The sequence below is a fragment of the Micropterus salmoides genome, unplaced genomic scaffold, assembly GCF_014851395.1.
Source record: "Micropterus salmoides isolate LMB-PRFRI ecotype aquatic unplaced genomic scaffold, ASM1485139v1 Ms_hic_scaffold_1, whole genome shotgun sequence".
Taxonomy (NCBI): domain Eukaryota; kingdom Metazoa; phylum Chordata; class Actinopteri; order Centrarchiformes; family Centrarchidae; genus Micropterus; species Micropterus salmoides.
In genome coordinates this window covers 3851667-3876527 of record NW_024040040.1, presented here as the reverse complement: position 1 = coordinate 3876527, position 24861 = coordinate 3851667, and the positions used below count along the sequence as shown (strand labels likewise).

General features: G+C 46.5%; 3 protein-coding genes across 3 annotated transcripts in view; all 3 read left to right on the top strand.

Annotated features, from left to right (window-relative positions):
* The window catches only part of LOC119916213 (NLR family CARD domain-containing protein 3-like), a 795320-nt gene that overhangs the window by 559885 nt on the left and 210574 nt on the right, over nucleotides 1-24861 (top strand).
* The window catches only part of tbx19 (T-box transcription factor 19), an 81801-nt gene that overhangs the window by 9097 nt on the left and 47843 nt on the right, over nucleotides 1-24861 (top strand).
* On the top strand, nucleotides 5883-20537 carry LOC119904574 (NHS-like protein 1). Its single transcript, XM_038721371.1, is given in 14 exon segments — nucleotides 5883-6114; nucleotides 8020-8157; nucleotides 9021-9160; nucleotides 11669-11903; nucleotides 12318-12449; nucleotides 12577-12938; nucleotides 13034-14090; nucleotides 14201-14236; nucleotides 14239-14458; nucleotides 14662-15055; nucleotides 15147-17055; nucleotides 17578-17665; nucleotides 18573-18661; nucleotides 18664-20537. Coding segments are annotated over 14 exon segments (5502 nt in total). The 5' UTR covers nucleotides 5883-6056; the 3' UTR covers nucleotides 19308-20537.

Sequence of the window (24861 nt, the reverse complement as noted above, 5' to 3'; positions counted from 1 at the left end):
TTTTTTTTTTTTGGCTACACAAGTAACGTTATTTAACTTACATAAGCTAACTGACGCAAGTAACGTTATTTAACTTACATAAGCTAACTGACGCAAGTAACGTTATTTAACTTACATAAGCTAACTGACGCAAGTAACGTTATTTAACTTACATAAGCTAACTGATGCAAGTAACGTTATTTAACTTAAGCTAACTGACGCAAGTAACGTTATTTAACTTACATAAGCTAACTGATGCAAGTAACGTTATTTAACTTAAGCTAACTGACGCAAGTAACGTTATTTAACTTACATAAGCTAACTGACGCAAGTAACGTTATTTAACTTACATAAGCTAACTGACGCAAGTAACGTTATTTAACTTACATAAGCTAACTGACGCAAGTAACGTTATTTAACTTACATAAGCTAACTGACGCAAGTAACGTTATTTAACTTACATAAGCTAACTGACGCAAGTAACGTTAACTTAAGCTAACTGACGCAAGTAACGTTATTTAACTTACATAAGCTAACTGACGCAAGTAACGTTATTTAACTTACATAAGCTAACTGACGCAAGTAACGTTATTTAACTTACATAAGCTAACTGATGCAAGTAACGTTATTTAACTTAAGCTAACTGACGCAAGTAACGTTATTTAACTTAATAAGCTAACTGATGCAAGTAACGTTATTTAACTTAAGCTAACTGACGCAAGTAACGTTATTTAACTTACATAAGCTAACTGACGCAAGTAACGTTATTTAACTTACATAAGCTAACTGACGCAAGTAACGTTATTTAACTTACATAAGCTAACTGACGCAAGTAACGTTATTTAACTAACATAAGCTAACTGACGCAAGTAACTTTTTTTCAACTAAAATCCTGATCTTTTCCTAAACCTAACCAAACCGCGACGCAACGTTAACGCCTACTTTTATTTTGAAAGTCTCACCAGAGCCCAACATGTCAAATAAAGGACACTAAAGGAGTACCCAAGGTGATACAAAACAATTGGAAATGTGATATGAATATATCATATATTTAAAAATATGAAAGCAGATTCACAAAATGGCTGTTATGTACGTTAGTTTGCGCAGACGAAAGGTGGATCATGAGTTAGAGGTAGTTGAGTTTTAGGTGGAGAGCAGGATCTGTTGTTTTCTTAAAATCCCATAAATAAAATGTGGAATTTGTGAATCAGGTGATGAGAAACTGTGGCACAGAGGAATAAGATGAATCAGGCTTTGATGCAAACACACAGGACCTTTTCATTTTATTGTGAAACCGTAGACACAGGATCAAAGAGTGAGGAAACTCTGCTCAGCATTGACCTTCTGTTGTGTGATGCCGGGATCCAAATATAGCAGTTCGACACAGTAATACAGCAACAAGCAACATGTGTTGAGGTAAATACCTGCCTCTCACAGGCCATCTGCAGACCTGGATAATCCCTGTTAGAAGATTAGAGACGCAGAGAGGAAACTCAGCCGCACACAGTCAACGCCAGTGAAGGAATATCACGTTTACTGTTGACATGTTTTTGGACTTGTGGAAGCTGGGAGAGAGGTTTGGCTTTGCTTTTGGTGGTGACAAGTCTGACGTTTTTATTGTGAAGGAATGAATAGAAGAAGTCACGTGGAGCTGCTGAAAGTTTTAATTGTGGCTGACTGAAGTTTTTAAGCTGTTATGTGGATGTTGAAGCCAAATCTGAATCTTCACTGTGAAGTATTTTGAGCTTTTATTGTGAAAGGTCGACTTTCTGTGTACGTGTCTTGAACCCATTTTGAGGACAGCTGGAGCATGTTTGAGCTTTTGAGCACTGGCTGTTGTTTTTCAACCAGTAGCGGTCAACACAAGTTTGTGTTGTTACTCTGAAAGACTCTTTTTGTGAATTGTTTTATTGTGAAAAATTACATTTTGTGGATTTATTTTGAAGCTGTGTACAGGTGTTTATTCAATATTGCTATGTTGAGTTAAAAAACACAAATTTTACTGCGAAGTATTGAAACATTGAGGGTTTTTTTGAAGACCTGAAGCTTTTTCAAACATTTATTTGCTTGAACTCTGGGCTTTTACTTTGAAGGAATCACCAAACGTAGCTCCTTTTTCACATTAAGGATCAAAAATCGGGTTTAATAGGTTTTTATTTTAAGGAAATACCTTTTTTTTTTTAAAGGACTGATTGCTGTTTGGACATTTATTGTGAAGCTGAGTTGAACTTGAGGGGAAAAAACATACAAGGGGCTTTTATTATGAAGGGTTGGAAGGGCTCTAGGGCTTTTGTTGTGAAAAGATGGTTAATGAGGGAATAGTTTTTGTCATGTTCATCGTCTCGGATCTGTCCTGAGGACGGACATCTAACAGCCAATCAGCCGTCAGGACAAGATGATTTCATATGTGGAGTGTCTGGGCGGTGAGGGGGCGGGGCCTGGGGGGGCGTCGCACTGCTGGAACGGGGGTCCCGATGACGAGCGGGACGAGCTTCTTCCACGCAAGATGGTCGTCCTGCAGCCCAAGACGGAGGGCAGCCTGCGTCGTCGCCTCCTCAGCGCCAAAATCCACCAACACCACGACGCCATCTTGGGGCTGAATGCAGGTGGTGCCGCCAGGCCTGGGATGCCCTCAGGTGACAGAAAGCCCCTCCCACCTCACCTTCAGTATCCAGGCAACAGCCCCTGGTACCGCCGCCAGCACCTCCCGCCACGACCCCACGTCCACCCTTCTCTTCCTCCGGAGGCTCACGGGAAACTTTTTCTCGCTCCTGAAGCTTACAGGAAGCCCAACACGCCACCCCCACCGCTCCATCCGCCACGCTCCACCTGCCCGGTCCTCACCCAGCGGCGCAGAACCACGTCAGCGCCCCCCACCCCTGAGCCCCGCCCTTGCTACACCCTGCCCGCCCCCTCGCCTCCCATCGGACCGCATCCCTCAGGGAGCCCGAGGTCCCGCCGCAGTACCGCTACCGGCCCAGCAGGAGGCGCAAGACAAGCTTCTTCTGCTTCAGACCCCGCCAAGGGAGGAGCTCCGGGCTGGAAGCCACACAAACCACGCCCCTTCTACGTAGAGGTACTGCAAGGAATTCTGGGTAGTAGGTTATGTGTTTGTGTGGACTGTCTTGGTGTAGTACTACTACTAGTACTTCTAACACTACAAGTACTGGTCTTTCCCAGCTGGTGTAGCTCTGTTTGGTCCTGAATGGTCCCCGTGCTGCCAGCTGCCATTATTTGGCCCAGTTTAGTCCTGAACGATTCCAGTTAGCCTAACGTGTCTCTGTGTGGTCCCAAGTGTCCCCAGCTACCCAGGTTTTACTCTGTCCGGTCCTTAGTGGCTCCAGATTTGTTTTTGTTTAGTCCTGAATGTTCCCAGCTGCCATTATTTGGCTCAATTTGGCCCTGAATAATTTCAGGGCCTAGTCAGGTTGACCGAACATGGTCCTGAATGGTCCTAATCTAGCCTAGTTTGGACTTTTCGTGGTCCTGAATGTTCCCAGCTACCCTAACGTGACTCTTTGTGGTCCAGGTTTGTTTCTGTTTAGTCCTGAAAGTTCGTAGCTACACTTTATTTGGCTCAGTTTGGGCCTAAATCATTTCAGGCTCTGTGTGGTTTTGAATTATCCTAGCTAGTCTGGTTGGTCCTACTTGGTCCTGAATGGTCCCAGCTTGAGCTATGTTTGGTTTTACCAATCCCATCTAGCCTAGTTTGGCCTTTTAATGGGTCCTGAATGTTCCCAGCTGCCATTATTTGGCTCAGTTTGTCCCTGAATTATTTCAGCTAGCCTGGTTAGCCATGTTTTGTTTTTGATTCGTCACATTTTCCTGGATCTGTGTGTGTGCGGTCCTGATTGGTCCCAGCAGAGCTTGTTATTTGTCACAGCAGGAGCACCTGAAGTGGAGCTAATGACATTAATGAGGTTTACATTTTAATTAAGTTATCGCTAACGTGACACACGTCTGCTGTGAAACGGGTCTGCTGCCGAGCTTCTTCATCAGAGCTGCTCTGTGCCTGCAGATCTGATAACTCTGTGTGTTACTGTCTCATCAATAATGAATCGCTGCTCTGATAAGAGGCAGAACACAGTAAAGCTAACTAACACACACTGACTCTCTGTGTTCTCCACTAATTAGCTCCCCTGTGTGTAGAATAATCTCCTGTGTCTGTGGGAGGGGATTAGCTGCAGCTACATGCGCTAGGCTAACGGCTAATTCCTAAAATGGCAGATGAACAGGCTTTACAGCAACAGCTGCTACCTGCTAGCTGCTAGCTTCACCACTGGTGCCTGACTGTCTCCATGACGTCAATCTAAAACAGGAAGTTGGATTGATTTTAGACCGTAAAGTGATCCGGTCTGAGACGTGAAGCCGCTTTCCTGAGGAGTTTATGGTTTCAAGTCTTCAACCCAGCATGATGTTCATTTAGTAAATTATGGTCCCATTTAGAGTATCTGTGATTGACAAGTCGTTACCATGGCGACCTGTCAATCGGGCTACAGTGACTCGGCGCTGTGTTTAACCAGCGCCGTTGAAAAAGCTTATTAGGAGTCGGCTGTTCACTTTCTCAGCCCTGTTAAAATGACGCTAACGCGAGTTACAGATGCACCTAGCTAAACAAGCTAGCTAGCTCCGCACACGGCCGTTAGCTCCGCCGTCTCGTCCAAATATGGTCACGTCCGGTGCCGCTGGTAGCAAAAACCCAACATGGCGGCGCCCTATCGGTCAAATTCGAGCCTTCAAAGCGGCAGTCCACAAACCAGCGGGTGACGTCACCATGACTACGTCCACTTCTTTTATACAGTCTATGGTCATGGTCACACAGGAAGTCCCGCCCCCCGCTCATCTGATTGGACAGCAGAGAAACAGATCTTTTTCTTATCAGCTCAGAGTTCAGAGTTGAACATGTTGTTAACTATAAATATACACAGTGTGGCGTAACGACAGCGCGGCCTACTTACTGTCTAATTAATTAAACTAATTAAAACGGCGGCGAGGTGGCGACGGACAGACGGGCTGTCAGGAATGAAGACACGATTAATTAGCTGCTCCAATGGCCCAGATAGTTGGCACACTTACAGACGGGAGCTGTCCCAGTTTGACTGGTGATGAAGGTGATGATGAAGGTGATCCTCAACCCCATCAACCACCATAACAGCTGCGCGTTACCATGGAGATTAATGGTGCAGTAACAGTTGCAGTACAGGTGTATTATTATCAGGTGCTACGTTTTCAAGCACCCCTGATATGTCCTCAAGGACCTCTGGTACCTTCTCATGCACCCCTGATATGTCCTCAAGGACCTATGATACATTATCAAGGACCTGTGGATCAACCTCAAAGGCTTAAATACCCTGCCCAAGCACCCACGGACCTCCTCAAGGACCATTTAAACCTCCCCCAGGACCTCTTGTACCTTCTCATGCACCCCTGATATGTCCTCAAGGACCTCTTGTACCTTCTCACGCACCCCTGATTTGTCTTCAAGGACCTCAGATACCTTTTCAAGGATCTGTGGAAAAGACTTAAAGACCCCCCAAGCACCCACAGACTTCCTCAAGAACCATTTCAGGACCTCTGATACAATTAAAGGATCCTTGAAGCCACTTCAGTGACTCCAGGACCCTCCTTAATTTCATTCCAGTCCCTAACGTTCGTCCCGGACTTGCAAACTAGCGGCGAGAGGTGGAAATGGCGTGTCCTCGTTCGGTTTGGTCCTCACAAAGTTAGAAATGCGAGAACAGAAGAACACAGACGGAGAACACAGAGAATAAAAGATGAACGCTCACACTTTCTTCATCTCCCTTCATCTACAAAGCCTCATGATTCACGGTTCGTGTGTGTGTTTGTGGGTAACCTTCATCACCTGGCGACACACATGAAGGACACACTTGTGTGCTGGCTCGCTGCCAACATGGTGTGTGTGTGTGTGTGTGTGTGTGTGAAATAAAGAAAGGGAGAGAGCGAGTGGCGAGTACAGACGGGAGAGCGAGGGGAGGAGACGCTGCATTACTGCTGCTGCTCTGTCTGCTGCAGCCTCGGCGGTGTGTGTGTCCTGCTTGTGTGTGCGTGGCGTCGTCATGGTTCTGATCGGAGCGGCGATCAAGTCCGTCCTCAGATATCTCAACAAGACCCGAGGTGAGTGTGTGATTTAATATCTGCTGCTGGGCGAGAGAGCATCACCTGTGTTATACAGAGAGAGAGAGAGAATGGTAGTTCTCTAAAGACGACCTCCATAGAACGCAGCTCTCTGATTGGCTGTCTGGTGTACGTTAATGGCTTAACCACCTTCCTAAATCAGAGCTCAAGGTGTGTTAGACTGCAAGTAACCATAGCAACAATGCAGAGACCTGACTCAAGGACCACTGGAACCTCCTCAAGGACTCCAGGATCCTCTTCAAGGGCCTTATAACCAACTCAGTGACCATCTGAGCATCTTTAAAGACCACTGGTACTTCTCAAGGCCCATTTGGGTCTTCTCCGGGACCTGTAAAACCATCTCCAGGACCATTTGAGTCTTCTCTAAGACTTGAAGCACCCTCTTCAGACCCTTGGTACATCCTCAAGGAACATTTGAGCCTCTTTAAAGACCTCAGGGACTTCTGAAGGACCATTTGGGTCTACTCAAGGACCCAAAACACCCTCTCCAGGACCCTTGGTACCTCCTCAAGGAACATGTGAGTGTCTTGAAAGACCTGTGGGACTTCTGAAGGGCCCTTGGGGTCTTCTCAAGCACCCTATCCAGGACCCTGAGGACCTCCTCAACTAACATATCAGGCTCCTCAAGGATGTACCTTATCAGCAACCCTGGGACCTCTACAAGTACTATTTGAACTTCTCTCAAGGACTCAGCCTTGAAACCCCTTAAAAAGAACCCAAACAACCAGTTCTCCTTCTCAAGGACTGGTGGTACCTTCTTACAGACCCATCTAACCCCCTGAAGAACCTGTGGAACCTCCTCCAGGACCCTTGGAACCTCCTCCAGGACCATTTGAACCTCCCAGAGGACTCCTGGTACCTTCTCAGCATCAGCAGCAGCAAAATTATTGTTTAAAACGTCTTTAATTCCCACTAATTAAATTTCACTCTTCATTGACAGTTTATACATGTAAACGAAGACAGAGGTGTCCTCTCTCTTCCAGTGTTACTCTCGCTGTGACAGACCTGATGGTTCTTGAATAATTACCGTGAAAGCGCGGAGACGCACGTGTTGAGTGAGCTCTGAGGCTGCGACAGCTGGTCAATAATCAATACGTGTGTTTATGACGTGTGATCAGTGTCTCTGAGGGGGTCTGAAGCCTTCAGGAGGCTGAAATGTGAATATCAGATTTAATTTTTCTGACTTCAGTTTAAAAATGATCTGATTCTGTTTATCAGGAGCAGATCTGGTAGATTAGAGCCGAGGAAGCGATCGATGGATCAGACCACATCAGCCAAAACAGATTAAATCCTCACAGCGAGACGGCTTTAAATTCATCAAAGCGACCCGTGTCTCTACTTTAACGTGTCAAATGGTGGTTTGTAGTACTGCGGTGGGTTTGACCAGTGGTGGACAAAGTATTCAGATCCTTTACTGAAGTAAAGGTATTAATACCATACTGTTAAATACTCTGCTGCAAGGAAAAGTACTGCATTGAAAATGTTGCAAAGGAAAAGTATGTAAGTATATAATCAGGAAAATGTATTAAAAATAAAAGTAGTTAGTGTCCACCGGTGTTTCTGAGCGGCCTCATGAGGAGTTGTGTTTTGTAGTTTAGTCACTGATTAAATCCTCCGAACGCCAAAGTTCTTCCTTTGTCTCTCTAGATTCATGATAAATGAGTTTGTGAAATATGTCGGCGCTAAACTGCAGTAAGCTGACACTCTGCTTCACATCTGTCCGCACATCTGTCCTCTAGATACCGCTGCTAATCAGTCTGCTGCTCCTTCACAATAAAAGCCCTGTGAGGTGACCTTGAGGAGTGCTGATCGTCTCCGTTTCTGTGTGAATCTGCTGAAACCAGATTAAATACGCTCACTGCGCTGTGCTCTCTGTCTCTGCAGCCGGGGACGGGGACAGCAAGTGGTCTGTGCGCTACACTACCCAGAAGCCCCAGCAGGGTCTGCTCTTCATCCCCGGGAAAAGACGGTCCGGCAGCGCAGATGATCTGCAAGGTCAGAGGTCAACGGGGAGGAACGGTGGTAATTAATCCAGCACGAACACACACGCTGTAGTTTACTCTGAGCAGCACCTCATGTGGATTCATTCATTCAAAAAACTACACTGAAGTGTTACCCAGGGCGTGAAGACGCGGCGCCAAGGGGTCTTGACCAAGCGTCTATATGTGAGGAGGTGGAGTCAGAGTGTGTTGGAGTATAAAGTCATTTTACACTACATTTCAGGGAATACTGCACTTTTTACTGCAGAATATAATTATGGCTTTATTATAAATATCATGATTTATTCAGAAAGTCATTAAAACGAGCTGCAGGATTAAAGCGATGAACACGTTAATGAATCACTAATCTAATCTATATTATTGTAAAGGGGCCGTTCTGCATGATGCTGCACAGTTTTCAGATCCGTTATTTGCGTCACATTTGACACCTTGGATCCTGATGAACAGACATTTAAAAGCTCTTATTCTGGTGTGTCTCTCACTGATTAATTCGACTATTGAACGCTGAGAGCTGCAGGGGTCTGCAGACTGCATCACAGCAGCTGCAGTGCCACATGTCAACCCCCCCCCACCCTCCTCGCCTCCGCCGCCACAGTTCCCAGACAAAGGACTTCCTTTCATTTCAGCTGTCTTGATTAATGCTGAATAGACTGTGTTGATTAAGAGGAATCCGCATCAGAAGCTCACACCTTTTCAGCTGATTCATTGATTTACTGCAGTAAAACACCGTAATTATTTTCTTATCTTAAGGTAAAGAATCAAAAAGGTGTCTGGAATATTGACTGATTCTTTGCATTAGATGTCTTATTGATTATTGGCTATATGAGCCTGTTTAGTGTCTCATGGAGCTTCTGTTCTCTCATATGTGTGAATGTGTGTGTGTAGTGTCTAACAGGCTGACTCAGCATGGTTACAGCCGACCCGGCAGCTCGCAGCCCCGCCCACCGAGTCCATCCTCCTCTGGGCTCGACCAATCAGAGGGCAGAACTACACGCCGGCGGTGGAAGGACAAAAGCAGGCGGATGGTTTGTGACACACAAACACATGATATTGATATGCATACAGTGTTGACTCATGAATATTAATGAGGCTTTTTCCCTCTTTCATACAGGAGACATGTATATGACGCAACATTACAAATTCAATAGCAAAATGTACTTTAAGTATTAAATAACTAATTTTGGAGAATCGTTGCTGTCATAGTGGGTCTGTTAAATATAGTTTTTTACATAAACATATGTTTGTTGTAGTAGTTTTGTGAGAATATGTCGGTCTGTTCTGTCTCATGAAACAAGACAAAATAAGGCAGGTTGCAGTGTTAGATTTATGAAAAACAGGTTAAAACGTTCCTACTAGATTACATTTTCATGTTTAACAAGAAAATAAAATGTATCTCCAAAATGTCAACAACAGCCCCGTTTCCAGCTTCGTTCCAACGCTCTTTTCATCAAATGCAATGTGTTTTAATGTGTTTTGTTTAGCTTGGTTGAGAAAGAGGAGTTTTCTCAACACACATACTTTAAAGTAAGTTAAATGTAGTGGAGTAGTAGGAGAAAATTGAAGTAACTCAAAACTGAAGTACTTACCTGTGGTGTAAAGGTGGGTTGGCTCTCTGACACGAATCAGAGTGAACTATTAAATTTATATACCAGCAGATGTCGTCATTGTTTAACAAAGAGTCTAATTTCTCGTGCTCGCTCATTTACGCTTCTTTTATTCATTTCTTTTTTCCACCCCTGTTCCATCTCTACTGTTTTCCCTCCTCTCAGAGGGCCAGAGTCCTGGACTTTCTCACTCAGTCCTGCTTTTCAGTTTGTTTCAAGTTTTCAGTTTGGAGGAGAAAGGTAACCATGGATGGAACTGGACTCAAGTAGACTAGAATGAACTAGACTAAACTAGAGTGCTATCCTAGTCACACCCAACTAGGCTTCACTAGACTCTACTAGGATAAAACCAGACTTAACATGGTTTAAATCTGACCCCTCCATCTTAAACTAGACTCTACTGTGGTTAAACTTGACTTGACCAAGCTAAAATACAGTTAATCCCAAACTTCTGGGGTACAACTAGACTCTACTAGGATAAAACCAGACTTAACATGGTTTAAATCTGACCACTCCATCTTAAACTAGACTCTACTGTGGTTAAACTTGACTTGACCAAGCTAAAATACAGTTAATCCCAAACTTCTGGGGTACAACTAGACTCTACTAGGACAAAACCAGACTCTACTGGGTTTAAATCTGACCACTCCATCTTAAACTAGACTCTACTGTGGTTAAACTTGATTTGATCAAGCTAAAATACAGTTAATCCCAAACTTCTGGGGTACAACTAGACTCTACTAGGACAAAACCAGAATCTGACCCCTTCATCTTAAACTAGACTCTACTGTGGTTAAACTTGATTTGATCAAGCTAAAATACAGTTAATCCCAAACTTCTGGGGTACAACTAGACTCTACTAGGACAAAACCAGACTCTACTGGGTTTAAATCTGACCCCTCCATCTTAAACTAGACTCTACTGTGGTTAAACTTGACTTGACCAAGCTAAAATACAGTTAATCCCAAACTTCTGGGGTACAACTAGACTCTACTAGGACAAAACCAGACTCCACTGGGTTTAAATCTGACCACTCCATCTTAAACTAGATTCTGCTGGGGGTGAACTTGACTTTACCAAATGAAAACAGTGTAATGAAGTTAATTCCACACTACTGAGGTTCAGCTAGGTTATACTAGGATAAAACTCTACTGGGGTTAAACGCCACTCTACCAGGTAACAGAAGAGGCTTATGAGTTTAAACTTTCAAGTTTTCCTGTAGGGTGGTATGTAATACCTAAATGTTGTGTTGTTGTGCTGTGTCTTAGTGTGGTACAAAATGTTGTACCTAATGATGTTGTTGTGATTGGTTCTTATTGTTGCTTGGTTATCTTTTAGATCCTGTTATCTGATCCTGTCTTGATTAGGTCTCACTTGTAAAAAAGGTTTTAACCTGAATGTGACTTCCTAGTTAAATAATGGTCATATAAATAAAATTTAAGTGTTTAAACTTAAACTACAAGGCCCACCTACAATTAATCTACACGCGCCACTGGGGTTAACACTACCACGTAGAACCAAACTACACTAGGGTTAAATTAAACCTTGTTGCTGTTAATCTGGACTCCATTGGGTTAAACCAGACTCCACGAGATTAACCTACACATGGCGGTTTACCTGACTCTTTCAGGCAGGGCTACACTGGATTTATCTGGTGAGAAACTTAACTCTACAGAGTTTGACCTGGTAAACTCTGAGGATTACACTATGTACTGTTGGACCAACTGGTGTTAAAGTAGTCCATGTATTTAAACTTGACACCAGGTTTCATCAGGCAAGACCAATCTATCCTGTGTTCAAGGTTGTCCCATGTTAAACCATACTTGGTCTTAAATGTGACTCTGCTGTGGTTAAACCTTCCTCTACAAGCTTAAACTGCAGTTCACTGGAGTTAAACTTGACTCTTTCAGTTTGTGTGTGTGTACTCAGTCCTCAGCTTTCTCGGATGAAGACGAGAAGTTTATCTTGAACAACACGCGACCCCTGACCCCACTGGTCCTCAACCCGGTCCACCGCACCTCCTGTTGGGATGTCTTTGCCCCCACCTACGAGCCAGCGGTCGAGGATGAGATGGAGCCGCCCCCCCGGCTTCCAACACCGGAGGAGAGGATGAGGCAGCAGGCCGAGGCAGTCGCAGCTGACATAGTCCCTATCAATATAACAGGTAGGTAACTGGAGTCAGATCTATATGTGAGATTCAACTTATCCTTAAAGAGGCCTTTATTTGATACAGGACTCAACTCTCGCTTGACACTCGACTCAGACTTGAAAGTCTATGTCAAGTATCAACTTGATTTGGATTTGAGACTCTACTTTGGGCTTTACTCTGACTTGAAACTCAACTTGGAAAATTAGGACTTAGAGATTTAACGCAGACTTTGGACTCACATGGGCCCTGAAACATGACTCAGACCTGAAACTCGACTCCAACACCGGACTGAAGTCAGATTTTGAGAGTTTGACTCTGGCTCAGTACTCCAGCGGACTTGGAACCTTTTAAACTGACATCTCTTGTTCCACTAATTCATTGACTAAGAGGGGTTTGTTGTGGGTGTTTTCATGCATACACGCACTTTAGGACAGAGTTTTGATCGTCAGGCCAGTTTTCGAAGAGTGGCTTCCAACGCGGACTCGTTATCCCGGCGCCCCCGGAACCTGAGCCGCTGCAAGAGAGTCACTGGGATGTCCGATGATGTCAACCGGAAGCTTGGTATAAGTTTCACCCTTTCATTATCCGTTCATCAATCACTTCTTGCAGCACTCAACCATTTGTTCACCTCTGTTTTGTGGCAAAGCATTTCTTCTCCTCTTCCTTTAACTCCTCTCTGTCTCTCCAGACTCGCCTTTGGTCTCTTTGGTTCTTCCTGTTCAGTTCTCCGCCGTGAGTCCACCTGCCCACCAACAGAACAGTACAGGGCAGGAGGTGAAAGAAAAGGAGAGGGGAGAAGTCAGACAGGAGGGGCAGTCATCAGTGAGGAGGATCCGAGCTCCAAGAGGGGAGGGGATGTCCAGCCTCATGGCCTCCCTTACCTCCTCTCCTCCTGTCAAACCCTGTCACGACCACGCCATCTCCTGCTGCTCATCCCCCTCGGAGATCCACAGCCTCCCCCGTCCGGGAACCAACTCGTCTCTGAACTCCGAGGCCAGCTGTAACAGCGCCTCCTACAGGACGCTCAGTGCCTCCTCATCGTGCTGCCAGGTCAGTTCAGGAGAAATTGTTGTCACAAGTAGCTCAGTGACTAAAACAAAAAGTAAGACTCTTTCCCTCTTTCCTGTTTTCTTCTCCTGTCACAGGATCTACAGGGTTTCCCCAGTGACCTCCAGCCCCTGCTGCCCTTTGACCCCACTGCCAGAGTCATCCCCCTGTCACCTTCCTCCTCATCCTCTTCCTTTCCTTCCTCCCCGGTCTCCTCCTCCCTCCCTCGCACCCCAAGCCGTGCTCTAAAATCAGAGTGGTCTTACCCCGGAGATAAGTCCCTGAATGAGGCTGCCCAACATCCCAGTTCCCGTTCCTCCTCCCAATACCTATCCTCTTCTTCCATCGCAGACTCAGAGTCTCAGTTTAGTTACCAGGATACCCAATGCTCCTACGATGAGGAGGCATGGAGCTACCGGCCCCTGTCCCGCAGCTCCAGCGTCCACAGCGGCATCACCCAGGAGATGAGGTGTCTTTCTGGGGAAGGTTGGAGCTGTGATCCCCTGCTCTCCTCCGCTCGCTCTTCGCCCTCTCACACTGACAGCACCTCTCTGTGTTCAGAGAAAATGACCTCCTCTCCCAGGCCAATGCAGGAGAAAAGGAAGTCCAGCACTTCCTCCTCCTACTCGTCTTCCATCACCCGCTGCATCTCCCTCCGCAAGTCCAAGCGGCCGCCTCCTCCGCCATTGCGCTCTGACTCCCTGAGGCGCCGTCCGGGTCGTAGCAAACCCTCCCGCTCCTCGTCCAGTCCCCGTGTGGAGCGGAGCCCCCTTCTGGAGCGTAAGCCCACCTCCTCTCCACAGGCCTTCGATGACCCCTGGGTGCCCCGGAGCAACCTCAGAAGACGCCAGAGTGGGCTTAACTGTGGGACAGTCACAACCTTTGAACCCTTAAGCCCGGACTGCCAGGCGGAAATCTCCTTTGACTATCCTCCGTCCGAGCACGTGCCGCCAAGTCCCAGCCCCTCCCACGCCGTCGCCCCTGGGTCTCCAGGCTCAGAGGAGGAGGGGCTAAGATTTACCCTAAACCCCCTTCCAGCTGGCTCTTCCGCGGCCGGGCTGCAGCGGCTCGCTTCGCCCTCTAGTGGCTACTCCAGCCAGTCTAACACCCCCACTCCAGGCACACCCGTGTCCTCACCCCTCACCCCCTCCTCTCCTCTCGCAGCAAGCCCGAAGCCTTCCCTCTCCCCGCGACCTCCCCCTTCTCCTCTTTACGCTCCTCTTCTTTCCCTCTGTCCCCTGCTGTCTCCTGCCTGCCCGGGACGACGTCTCGGGGCGAAGGGAGGCCAAAGCCGCCGGTGCCGAGAGGAAGTCATCACTCTTTTCCTCCCTCTCCTCCTCATTTTCCTCCACCTCCTCCCTCTCCTCCTGCACCTCCTCAGAATCCTCTGCCAGGCATCCACTTCTCCCTCCTCCTCCTCCTCCTCCTCTACCAGGATCTTCCTCTCCTCTGCCTCCTGTCTTCTACTCCCCCATTCACTCCTCCCCTCCTCCCGCTCCTCCCTTCCTCAGTCCTGCCCCCCTGCTCCTTTAACCAAACTCTCTGCTGCTCCTTCTTCTTCACCTTCTCTTCCTCCTCCCCCTCCCCCGCCTCCTCCACCTCCTCCTCCTCTACCACCTTCATCCCTCCCCATTCCTCCTCCTCTCCCGCCTTCATCCCTCCCTCCTCCACCTCCTCTTCCTCCTTTCTGTCGGCCTCCTCCTCCCCCCTACTCCCACGCCGTCAGGCAGACCTCCTTTGTGTCCACCATAACATCGTCAACCAACTTCCCTCCTCCCCCAACCTCCCCACCACCTCCTCCAATTCCTCCCTCTTCAGAAATCCCAGAATTCCCATTCGCTGACCTCCCTCCTCCCCCCCCACCACCACCTCTGCCTTCTCTCCCCGTATCCTCTGCCACCTCCTCCCCCCCCCCAGGCCATGGCAAGTCTCCAAATAGCTATTTAAACGTGGCCACGCCCCCCGGCCTCCTGGTCACTGCCCAAGCTTTGCAGGGCGTCAAGCTTCGTTCTGTCAAGAACCAGGAAGGCCCGCCCCCTGACACCATGCTAGCCAATGCTGCAGCTGCTAATGCTAACCATGCTAATACCATCTACGCTTTACCGAGCAAAGAAGCTTATGCATACAATGCTGCGTTGGCTAATGCTAATCTTGATTGCCCGACTAGCGCTGATGTTAAAGCAGTTAGGAATGGATTACAAAATGATCCAGGTAGCAATGAGGCTAACACAACTAGCATTAATGGGTAATTCTAGCCTTTATAGCCCAGCCAACGCTGATGGGCCTGCATGCAAGTCAGATTATGATTACTATAACCTAACAAAAAGTGAGGTGACGGCACCCGACGCTAAGTCATCTTATGCTAATCTTCAGAGCCAGCGAGGCGTCGTTGCTGTTCCAGCTAACCAGAACAGCTCTGGGCCTAAGCTGACCGATGGCGAAACTCCTCTAGACATCCAGTACAATGAACGAGAGAAGGAAGATACTAAGATGTATGCTACACTGGCAAACAATGAAGACTCCAGTCCTGACAATCCCTGGGTCAAAAGGTCTTATGATTCTGACAAAAACCACATCAACACAGTCATCCAGCAACAGATCACCGACAGTAAGCTGACTGAGCCTGCAGAGCAACAGGATGTTAGGCACAATGATTCTGCATACTGGACGCTCTCCGGAACAAAACGAGAGCCTCGAAGAAAGAACGGAACAATACTGTCGGAGAGCAAAGATGAAGTAGAGACAAATGACGAGAGTAATTCGGAAATGTGGAATCACGGTGCAGCTGATGGAGAATCTGCAGCACACAGTAACAGCGTCTGTAAGACAGGCAGCCCGAGGAAGCTCGGCTCCCCAGAGAAGCCGATTCCCCCAAAGAAGCCTGATCTTTGCATTCTGGGTAGCTGGAAGAGCAGTGGACAAATCACGGCGCCTTCCCTTGGGCTCAACGGCCAATCAGAATTTCCATCTGATTCCTTCCGCACACCTTTGCACACAACTCTGAGCCACTGTGCGCCTTCACCAAAGCTCTTGACGCGAACCACAGCGGACAAAACGGCAATTCCTGACAAGTCAGTGAGCGAAACAACTTCACCTGCGCGCTCAGTGAATGCTGCTGCTTCTTCGCCTGTAAACATAACGCCCGCCGACGTCGCCCCGCTCTCGCCCGCCGACGTCGCCCCGCTCTCGCCCGCCGACGTCGCTTCGCCCGCCAGCTCGCCTCACAGGCAGAAGCCACAGATTTTGCACAAGAAGCCAGATGTCTCACTGACGTCACCCAAAACAACCAAACCGCTCGTCGCATCTAAAAGTACAGGGGAGGCATCCATAGGGACCAGGGGCCCCTTGGGGAACTGTGGCCCCTCGGGAGTCATTGGTTTCGCAGAGACCCTGAGGATCAAAGGGGCTCCCAATATCGATGGAACCATGAGTACTTCGGAGAGCTGTGGTACCTCAGACACATGGGGGACTGTGGGGGCCTTTAGCACCTTAGAGAACTCGGGGGTCCATGGTGGTACTTCCAGCCACGCGGGGGGAGCCCAAACTGGAGCAACAGACCCCCGTTGTGCTGGAATCATCGGGACAAGACTTCATAAGGATGACGAGAAACTCTTTCAAATGAGGATGATGAGGTCACTGCTGGCTGAAGAGGAAGAGGAGAAAGAGAGGGTGGAAGAGAGAGGGAGGAAATCGGCCGCGATGATGATGATGATGATGTCGTCCACCTCAAGGAAAAGAGACAAAGCAAAGAAGAGGAGGAAGAGAAGGCCGGGCAGGCAACTGCTGATGATGTCATCGAAAAAGGAGCCATCTCCCTCTTCGTCGTCGTCGTCGTCATCATCTTCATCCTCATCTGGAGATGAACGAGACGGGGGGAAGGAGAGGACGAGGCAAACGAGCGAGAGGGTGAGGGTGACGTGCGATCGAGACACCAGCGACTCCGAAAGCTCCTGCTCTCTGATTGGTCAGAGCAAGTTCTCCCTCAGCAGAGCGCTGTCCACGGAGAGCCTGGGGGGGGGGCTGTCACTTCCAGACCTCCTGATACAGGAGGAGGAGAGGAGCAGTGAGGGAGCAGAGAGGAGAAGAGAGGAGGTGAAGGAGGCTGGAGGACCCCCAGATGGTAAGTCCTGTTTACTGGAGTCCAGCTCGTGCTTGTTTATCTGTTAGTACATCATTTATCTGACTGAGATCTGACTGAAACAACAGGATCCTGGGACCAGCTGTTCCTCCTGAAGCCCATGATGTGGACCCACAATGACCTGATTTAATCCGCGTGCAGACTGAGTCGTACAGGGAAGGTTTTACATTAGTGATGAATCCCCCTCAGGCAGGAAATAGCCTAATTTTACGCATCATCCATAATAAAGATATAGCAAAATGGAAATTCTTTGCAAAAATAGCACATTTCACATATGGTGTTCTCGGGAAGCCCGTGTCCTCCCCCCGGCTCCCGGTAGTTTGCACCCTCAGTACCAGATATCAGGGTCAGTTCTTCCATAACTAATCATATTTTGAATTGTTGCCCCCCAATCACTGGGTGTGCTGCTCTGCCGGCTGCTGGTTTATACTCGTTTTATTCTAATTCATAGTTTTCTGAAAGAGAAAAGTAATAAAGCGTTTGAATCGTCTCTCTGTTTCTCAGCTGACGTGTTCGTCGGTGTTTCGGCGGACCAGATGTGCGTCTCCAGTCGACCTCGAACCACAGAGGACCTGTTTGCTGTCATCCACAGGTAGGAGCACGCTGCACACGCCCCGCACGCTGCTGCCGTACCGACCGTCAGCCCGTTCTCATGAGTCTGCTTCATTCCTCTCTCTGCCTCTGTGGAGCAGTGCGGTGTGGGAAGGCACAGCGTGAATGCCCCGGCAGGCGGGGTTTGGCCTCAGGTAAAGACCGGTGTAGTGGATGGAGTCTAGTCCCTGACCCTGGGTAATCCAGTGACCTTCCCTCCTCCCTTGTTCCCCAAATAGGAAGCTTTTTTGTTTCTTGTACCTTAGATGGAAACTTCCTGTCTCCTTGTTCCCTAATTTGAAACCGTCTGTTTTCTTTTTGCACAAAGTTTCTTCTTTCTCTCTCCCAGTTCGTCACATATGGACGCTCGGTGAAGACTTTTCGCTTTATAGCACCCTTTAGCGCAGGTAGGGCTCCGCGGTCAAGTCAGCAACAACAAATACGCAACCTCCGGTTAGACTTGTTGGATGGCAGAAAGTTTTTTGCAGCTATATTCACCCCAAAGTTTAGGAAGATCAGATCTGTGGTTTCTAAAGACGCGATGGAGATGCTGTTTGGATTATTTGGTTCACGTTACTGTAACTTACAAAAAACACTACCTTCAATAAAAACAGTGTCAACTTTCTGTTTCACGGGGATCGAGTACCGGCCTCCTGGGTGAAATAAACACTACAGGCCCTCGCCCAGTACGTCACGAACCGACGCCAAGGGGTCTTGACCATGCGTTGGTCGGTTCCGCCTTTGTTGTTCCCCGACGAGGCTGCTTCTTAAACCGGAAACCTCCTTAAATCTCGTTTGTTTGTTTGTTTGTTTGTTGTGTGGTCACCCAGTAGTCATGTTTTTGCTCGGCTTGGGTGCCTTGCTCGGGGGCAGCTTCGATGTGACGGGTGTTTTTCTGTTTGTCTCAGGTCAAAGAGGAAGATGCTAGGAAGAAGGGATTCAGAAGACGAGAGACGCCGTGTCTCGTCTTCGTCGTCCTCCTCGTCCTCCCCTTCAGTCTCCCCACCGACCCCTCGCCCCGTCTGCAGCGGCCCGGAGCCTTCAGAAGTCAAAGATCAGCGAGAAGCGAAAGCTTTAAGGCTCTCCTGCTCAGGAAGGGAACTCGGGCTGATTCGTCTTCTCGAATCTCTGCTGTCGAGCGGCTCCGCGTCGCTGCGTCTCCTACGACCACCGCCGACCTCCGCAGTGTGCTGCCACCGCCACCAGTCCAGCCCGAAGTCAACCCCGCAGGCTTGTCCCAAACCTCGGATACATGTGATTTGAATGTCCACCGTGCTCTGGACACACCAGCGTCTCTCTGCGGTCAGAACTTCTCCATGATGTTCGGATGGAGGCGACGGGATCTGATGCCTCATCACCCCCTCCTCACCTCCTCCTCCTCTCCCTTCTTCTTCCTCTCCTCATCCTCCTTGCGACCTCGCTCGCTCACGCCTCCCTGCTCCTCCAGCCGACGCTTTGCCGCTCGCTGCCGCCTCTACGCCGCCCCCATGACCGCCATCTTTGAAGGAGAAGCGAGGAGGAGGAAGACGACGGGGTTTTCAGCGAGTCTCCGGGAATCGAAGGAGGACCGAGTCAGAGGCTGGTCGAGACTTCCTGATGGACAGGCCAAGTTAAAGACGCCGCTCGGGTTCAGCAGGAAGTAAACAGAATGTGACGACGGACACGTCGCACCAGAAGCGTTTAATCGAATGTACTGAAGCACACTCTCTGTTAAAGGACGCGTCTCTCGTAGCAACACTGACGTGAAGCCTGAAGAATCTGATCTCCAAGAAAACAAACTTGTTGCGACGACACAATAATTTGCTGGTGATCAGAAAAGTAACACCTGCAGTTAATGTACTTTCAGTTAAACTGCCGTAATTATGTTCTTATGTTCTAATTTTGTCTTTTGCTTGATTTAGCGTTGTCTTTTTTCACTATTTGCAAGGACATAAATTAAATTTTTGTTTGACTTGTTATATTGTCTCACACTAGTAAGAGGCATCTAAATTCAAAACCATCCATGTTCTCTCTGACACAACACAACTTTTAACCGAAGAGGATGTGGAATTATTTTCATTTGATTTAATTTGAGATATAAAAAAGTGGTTTTCTTGAGATCACAGAGTAAATGTTACAGTAATTATAATAGTATGATGATAATAATAACAATAATAATATTTAAGCAGCCATATTACAAGTTTTACTACACGCCACATTGTAATGACTGACAGGGTGCAGCATCCAAATCCATACAATTCTATCATTGAAAATCAAGATCAAAGATTGTAATGACATTAAGCAATCAGCACTATTAAGTTTGTAAATCTCATTTAACAATAAATATCTAACAGGAGAAGCATAAAGCATTAAAGATGCTGAACCCTGATTTAATATTTTAACTTTGAATGGGAAGTAAATGCATTAGAAGTGAAATTAGCATCTCATTTGTTCTCACCAGCTACATAGATCGACACTATAATTAATAAGGGATGTACTTTGTCCTGTACTGTAAATAATCCTTTGTTTATGTTGCTGCTTCTCCATCTAAACGAGTCACCGAGCCTCAAGTCTTTTTTTTTTTAACAAGTTAGCAGGTAGTGAGACGACATAACGGTCAAAGACGATGTACATTTTTAAGGTTCAGACTTTAGGAACTTAATTATCTTTCCTGTGCGAATGTTATTAACCATAAAACTAATACAGTGTAACTGGAATTATGAGACGAGCGTGAGAAACTGAACGAAAAGCTCTTTTGTACGTCGGAGAAAAATGAGAAAGATGGAAATCAAGAAGCAGGAAAATGGAAACTTTTAAATGTAAATAGACAAAACTGTACACATAAGATTGAGAAATGGAAGCAATAAAGGAAAAACAATAATTTCTGAAACTGACGAGTTCATTTGATTCCTTGTCTTTCATTTTAAAAGATGTTGTGAACAACAGTATGCTGCAATGCAACTTTAAAAACTCAAAAATGACCACAGAGAAGAATCAGTGTCACAGTTTGAGCAAAAACTGCAATCATTTGTTTGATATTCAGATAATTATTGCAGACCATGCAGTATCCACCTGCTAGGGTTTTTAAAGAGCCTTCAGTCTTCATCAGCAGGTAATCAGGTAAACAGCTTGTGATTTCATCCAATACACTTTCAGGTAGAGGCGGACGAAGTACTCAGATCCTTTACTTTAGTTGAAGTACCAGTACAACACTATGATACTGCAAGTAACATGCCTCCATTCTGAATCCTAGAGAAGTATTATCTGTCTCTCATGTAGTTAAAGAAACGGTAGTAAAAGTACTTCAGATATCAGTCACAGGAGATATTTCTGTGTCTTTACATTCATATATTGGTAACTTGTGGTACTTTTATCCAAATCCTTGTTCTACCACTGCAGATAACCTGGAACTAACAAGCATATCTCTCTTCTAGGCAAATATTTCCCATCAGCTCTCAGGGGCAAAACACCTCCCTGAGATTCTCTACCAAAATCACAATCTGTCAGGGTGCACTTTGAATCTTTGACCACTGTGTGGCGCTGTGGATCAAGTCAGGAAGTTCAAAACTGTTCAGTCACTGTTCAGTTGGGTCCATCAGGTGTCCGTCTTGGCTGCGGTTTTTGTTTTGCATGTATGGATTTCATGAGATTCCGGTTTCAGAACGATTTCAGAAACATTTGAGGTTTAGGAGGTTCTTGTGGAGAAATGTTAATAACAAATGTTGTAATAAAATTTTTTTGGCACAATAAGAAAACATGCAATGTAAATATAGAAAAAACAGATCTGCATTGTCCCAAAAAATTATGTAAGCTATAAAAAAACTATTTACTGCATTATATTATTCTGAATTGTCACCTGCCACCTGAATTTTGTTTCCCCTTTTTCACCATAAATTGGTGCAGAAAATGTCTCCAGAATGCAGGAAATTAAGTGCTTAATGCTCAAAATCTTCCCCAGAATTATATATCATCAATGAATATTTCTTTGCTGCTAGTCTTGACCCCAGTATTCTGCATTGTCACATCTCTAATCTCCGCCCACACAAAGTGACGCCCTTGCACCAGCAGCATCGGGCTCAAACTAAGCGTATCTAATGTCCTGAGAGTGATTCCAGAAATTATGATTTATTTTTAGGGGAGTCTAAAACCAGATGTTCTGCAACCTTTCCTCAGAATGGATGTTTCGAACGCAGCGAGCTACGCTCAACTCAAGTTTGCAAAAGATAGAAACACAAACTACTTTAACCTGCACTGCTTAAATGAGACCTGTTATTCTGCTTTTCTGGCCCTATATTGTAGTTCTGTGACTCCTGCATGGCAGCTTTGCATGATTCAGAGTTCAAGTTTTCTTATACCGGCTCTTCATGTAGGCCCTCATTTCAGCCTCTGTCTGAAACAAGCTGTTGATGCTCCTGTCTCTTTAAGCCCCCCCCTCTCAAAGCCCACTGTCTTCTGATTGGCCAAGACCTGAAGCATGTTACCAGGCTGTTGTTTGCTGGGCGGAACAGGCAGACTGAGCGTTAGTGTGGGAGCAAATGACCATATATGGAACCGCGGCTCCGTCTGTCTCCGTGTGTCGTAGAACAGGCCGTTTTCATCTCGGGACGCCAAAGGTACCCTACACAGACCAGAAGTACTAGGTAGCTACGTTCGTGTTAAAGGTGTTGACGGCCCCCCGAAGCCCCCTACCCTCACCACAACCATCAGAAATGTTAGTACCTAAAGTCACTGACTTTATGCATGTCGACTAGCAGGCAGGGTTAGCCTCCTTTGTGTTGCTGGGACGTAGCAAACGGTGGCGTTTCAAATGGACGCCTTTAGCGTAAAATACTCACGCTTTCTGAACGCATCAGTTATGGCGCATTGAGATGAGGACGGGTTGCGCAGAACGCGAACATCCAGAACAGGAGGAAATCTGAGGTTTTGGCTCACAGGGATTTCTCATAAATACTTTAACCTCATTATTTGAAGCTTTGGCCGTGTTCAGCATGAACATCTGACTTTGTAACATTAAGTCATTCAATGTGGAAAAGCGTAACAGGTCTCCTTTAATGCCACGCTAAAACAACCTAATGCTGCTGAGGTGGACGTTTGTCTGGCTGCTCTGTAATCTCAGCGTGATGTTCATAAAGTCAGCCTAACACTTGTTGTGCGGTCGGTTATAGTTGACTAACGTATGTAAACTTGCCACAGTAGCAACACAGCGGTTACATAACCTTCGAAACAAGCCACAACTTCACCTCGCGTGTCCCTCACGGTTCTGCTCCAGCACTTAAACAAACAGCACTACACCTCTGATGGCTGCACTGACAGATTGATTATCGCTCACATTAGCTTTTCCCAGTCGTTATGTCTTTAATGAACTCCCATAAAGTCCCTGACTCGCTGTCCAAACTGAGATATGCGAGAGAACAAATACACAGTTTGTTCCTCAAACTGCCAGGAGCTGTGTACGTGTTTTCGTGTGGAAGAGGTCAGATGAAGCTGCAGACAAATATCCGTATTGTCAGGATGCAGCAGCGTGTCTGTCCTGGAGGAATAACAGAATATCAAGTGGTTATTATTTTTAATGTTTTGATTTTTGCTCCAAACTCTTGACAAACAAGACACAAGGCGTTTTATTTATGAGGCGGGTCGAGGCCTGAAGCCAGGACTCGTGTGGCTGCCGGGCGACGGTGGTTGATTTGGTGTGTGGCTTCAGATAAACACAGCGATCTGGGCACCAAAACATAACACACACAAAGAGAGTTGATCAGTAAGACGGATTTAGAGAGCTGGGATGTGTGCAGACCAAAGGCGCATGGTTCATTCAGGTGTGTGAGTGTAGGCGGGAGACAGACCGGAGACCTCACATGAACCACTTCACGTGCACTTTCAGAACGCGTGTTTGACTACTGTGGACGTAAAGTAATCTCACTTAGACATGAATTTGCGGCAGCACGTCTGCTGGTCCTCTCTCATAAAGAAGATGGTAAAGAAAGAGAACCAATCATGTAGCATGGGGTAAGACGCCCCCCCCCCAAGCTCAACGTCTATTTGCTGATGCATAAAATAATATTTTATAGGTTTTTTTGGAGGCCATGCTGTAGGGTAACACAAAGTGAAATAAATAGCTACAGTTGAGAAATTAATTTGTATTTAATCAAATGTAATTTTTTAGGGAGAAGGCATTTTTCCATATGGGGTAAGATGAACATGTCGTTCAATCTGAAAATTTTGCAAACTGGTGGAAAACGTTTTGAGATTGAAATCGCCCCTGATGTCTTGGAGTGGACGGAAATGACTGAAGCATCTTTTTACCGTAAGTGTTGTAATATAGGGGAAATTGCCTGGACACAGTGATTCTCAACATAGAAACAATTTGCGACAGGGCCCCTTGCTCTCAGCGCCCTTGGTTAAGACGTCTCCAGAGTATCCAAGACTTCATGAACACATAGTTTACCACGACCCTGTCTGATCTTTATCCGTGAATGTGTGTTTAATCATTGTCATTTGGAAGTCTCAGAGGTTTCACTTGTCTGATTGTTGAGCCAAAAGCATCAGTCATTCTGTTTTCTTTCTTTCCCAATATTTTAATCTGTCGTAGCTTTCTCTGATTCAGTTCGTCATCGTCTCTTCTGTGTTCGATAGTTCGTGGCAGCCTGCGGTGGTCAGCAGTGCAAAGAGTTCAGACGTGATTATAGGAACAAGGCCAGAAGACGCTGAGATACATCAGACAGAGAGAGATTTCACACCTGCGCACACCTGGTGTTGTTCTTGGCCTTTTACTTAATCACATGTGTGGTTTGTGTGTGTGCTTCTCTGTTGTTGTGGTAACGGTTTGCCGACATGATGTGTGGAATGATAACACTAAGTGAACCTGGCAGAACGGAACGCCTTCACTCACTGTTTGGTTTTTCTTACATCTCTCATCGCACTGAAACTGCAGCGCCGCTAACGATATTCTGTTTACAAACGAGAGTCTTCATGCCACTTTCTACTTCTGCTCCTCTACAATACTGCAATACTACTGGGAATACTGCACTTTTCACTTCACAGCTTTAGTTACCAGTTCCTTTATTACTCAGCGATGTTTCCACATAAAACATATGAAAAGCTTATAAAATATGTTTTGCCAACTACCCAAACATTTTATACAAACGCAGCCTAAACGATCGCTCTGTTAATCAATTAGTCATCAATAGATCAATTAATCAGTTTGACTGTTGACTGGTCAAA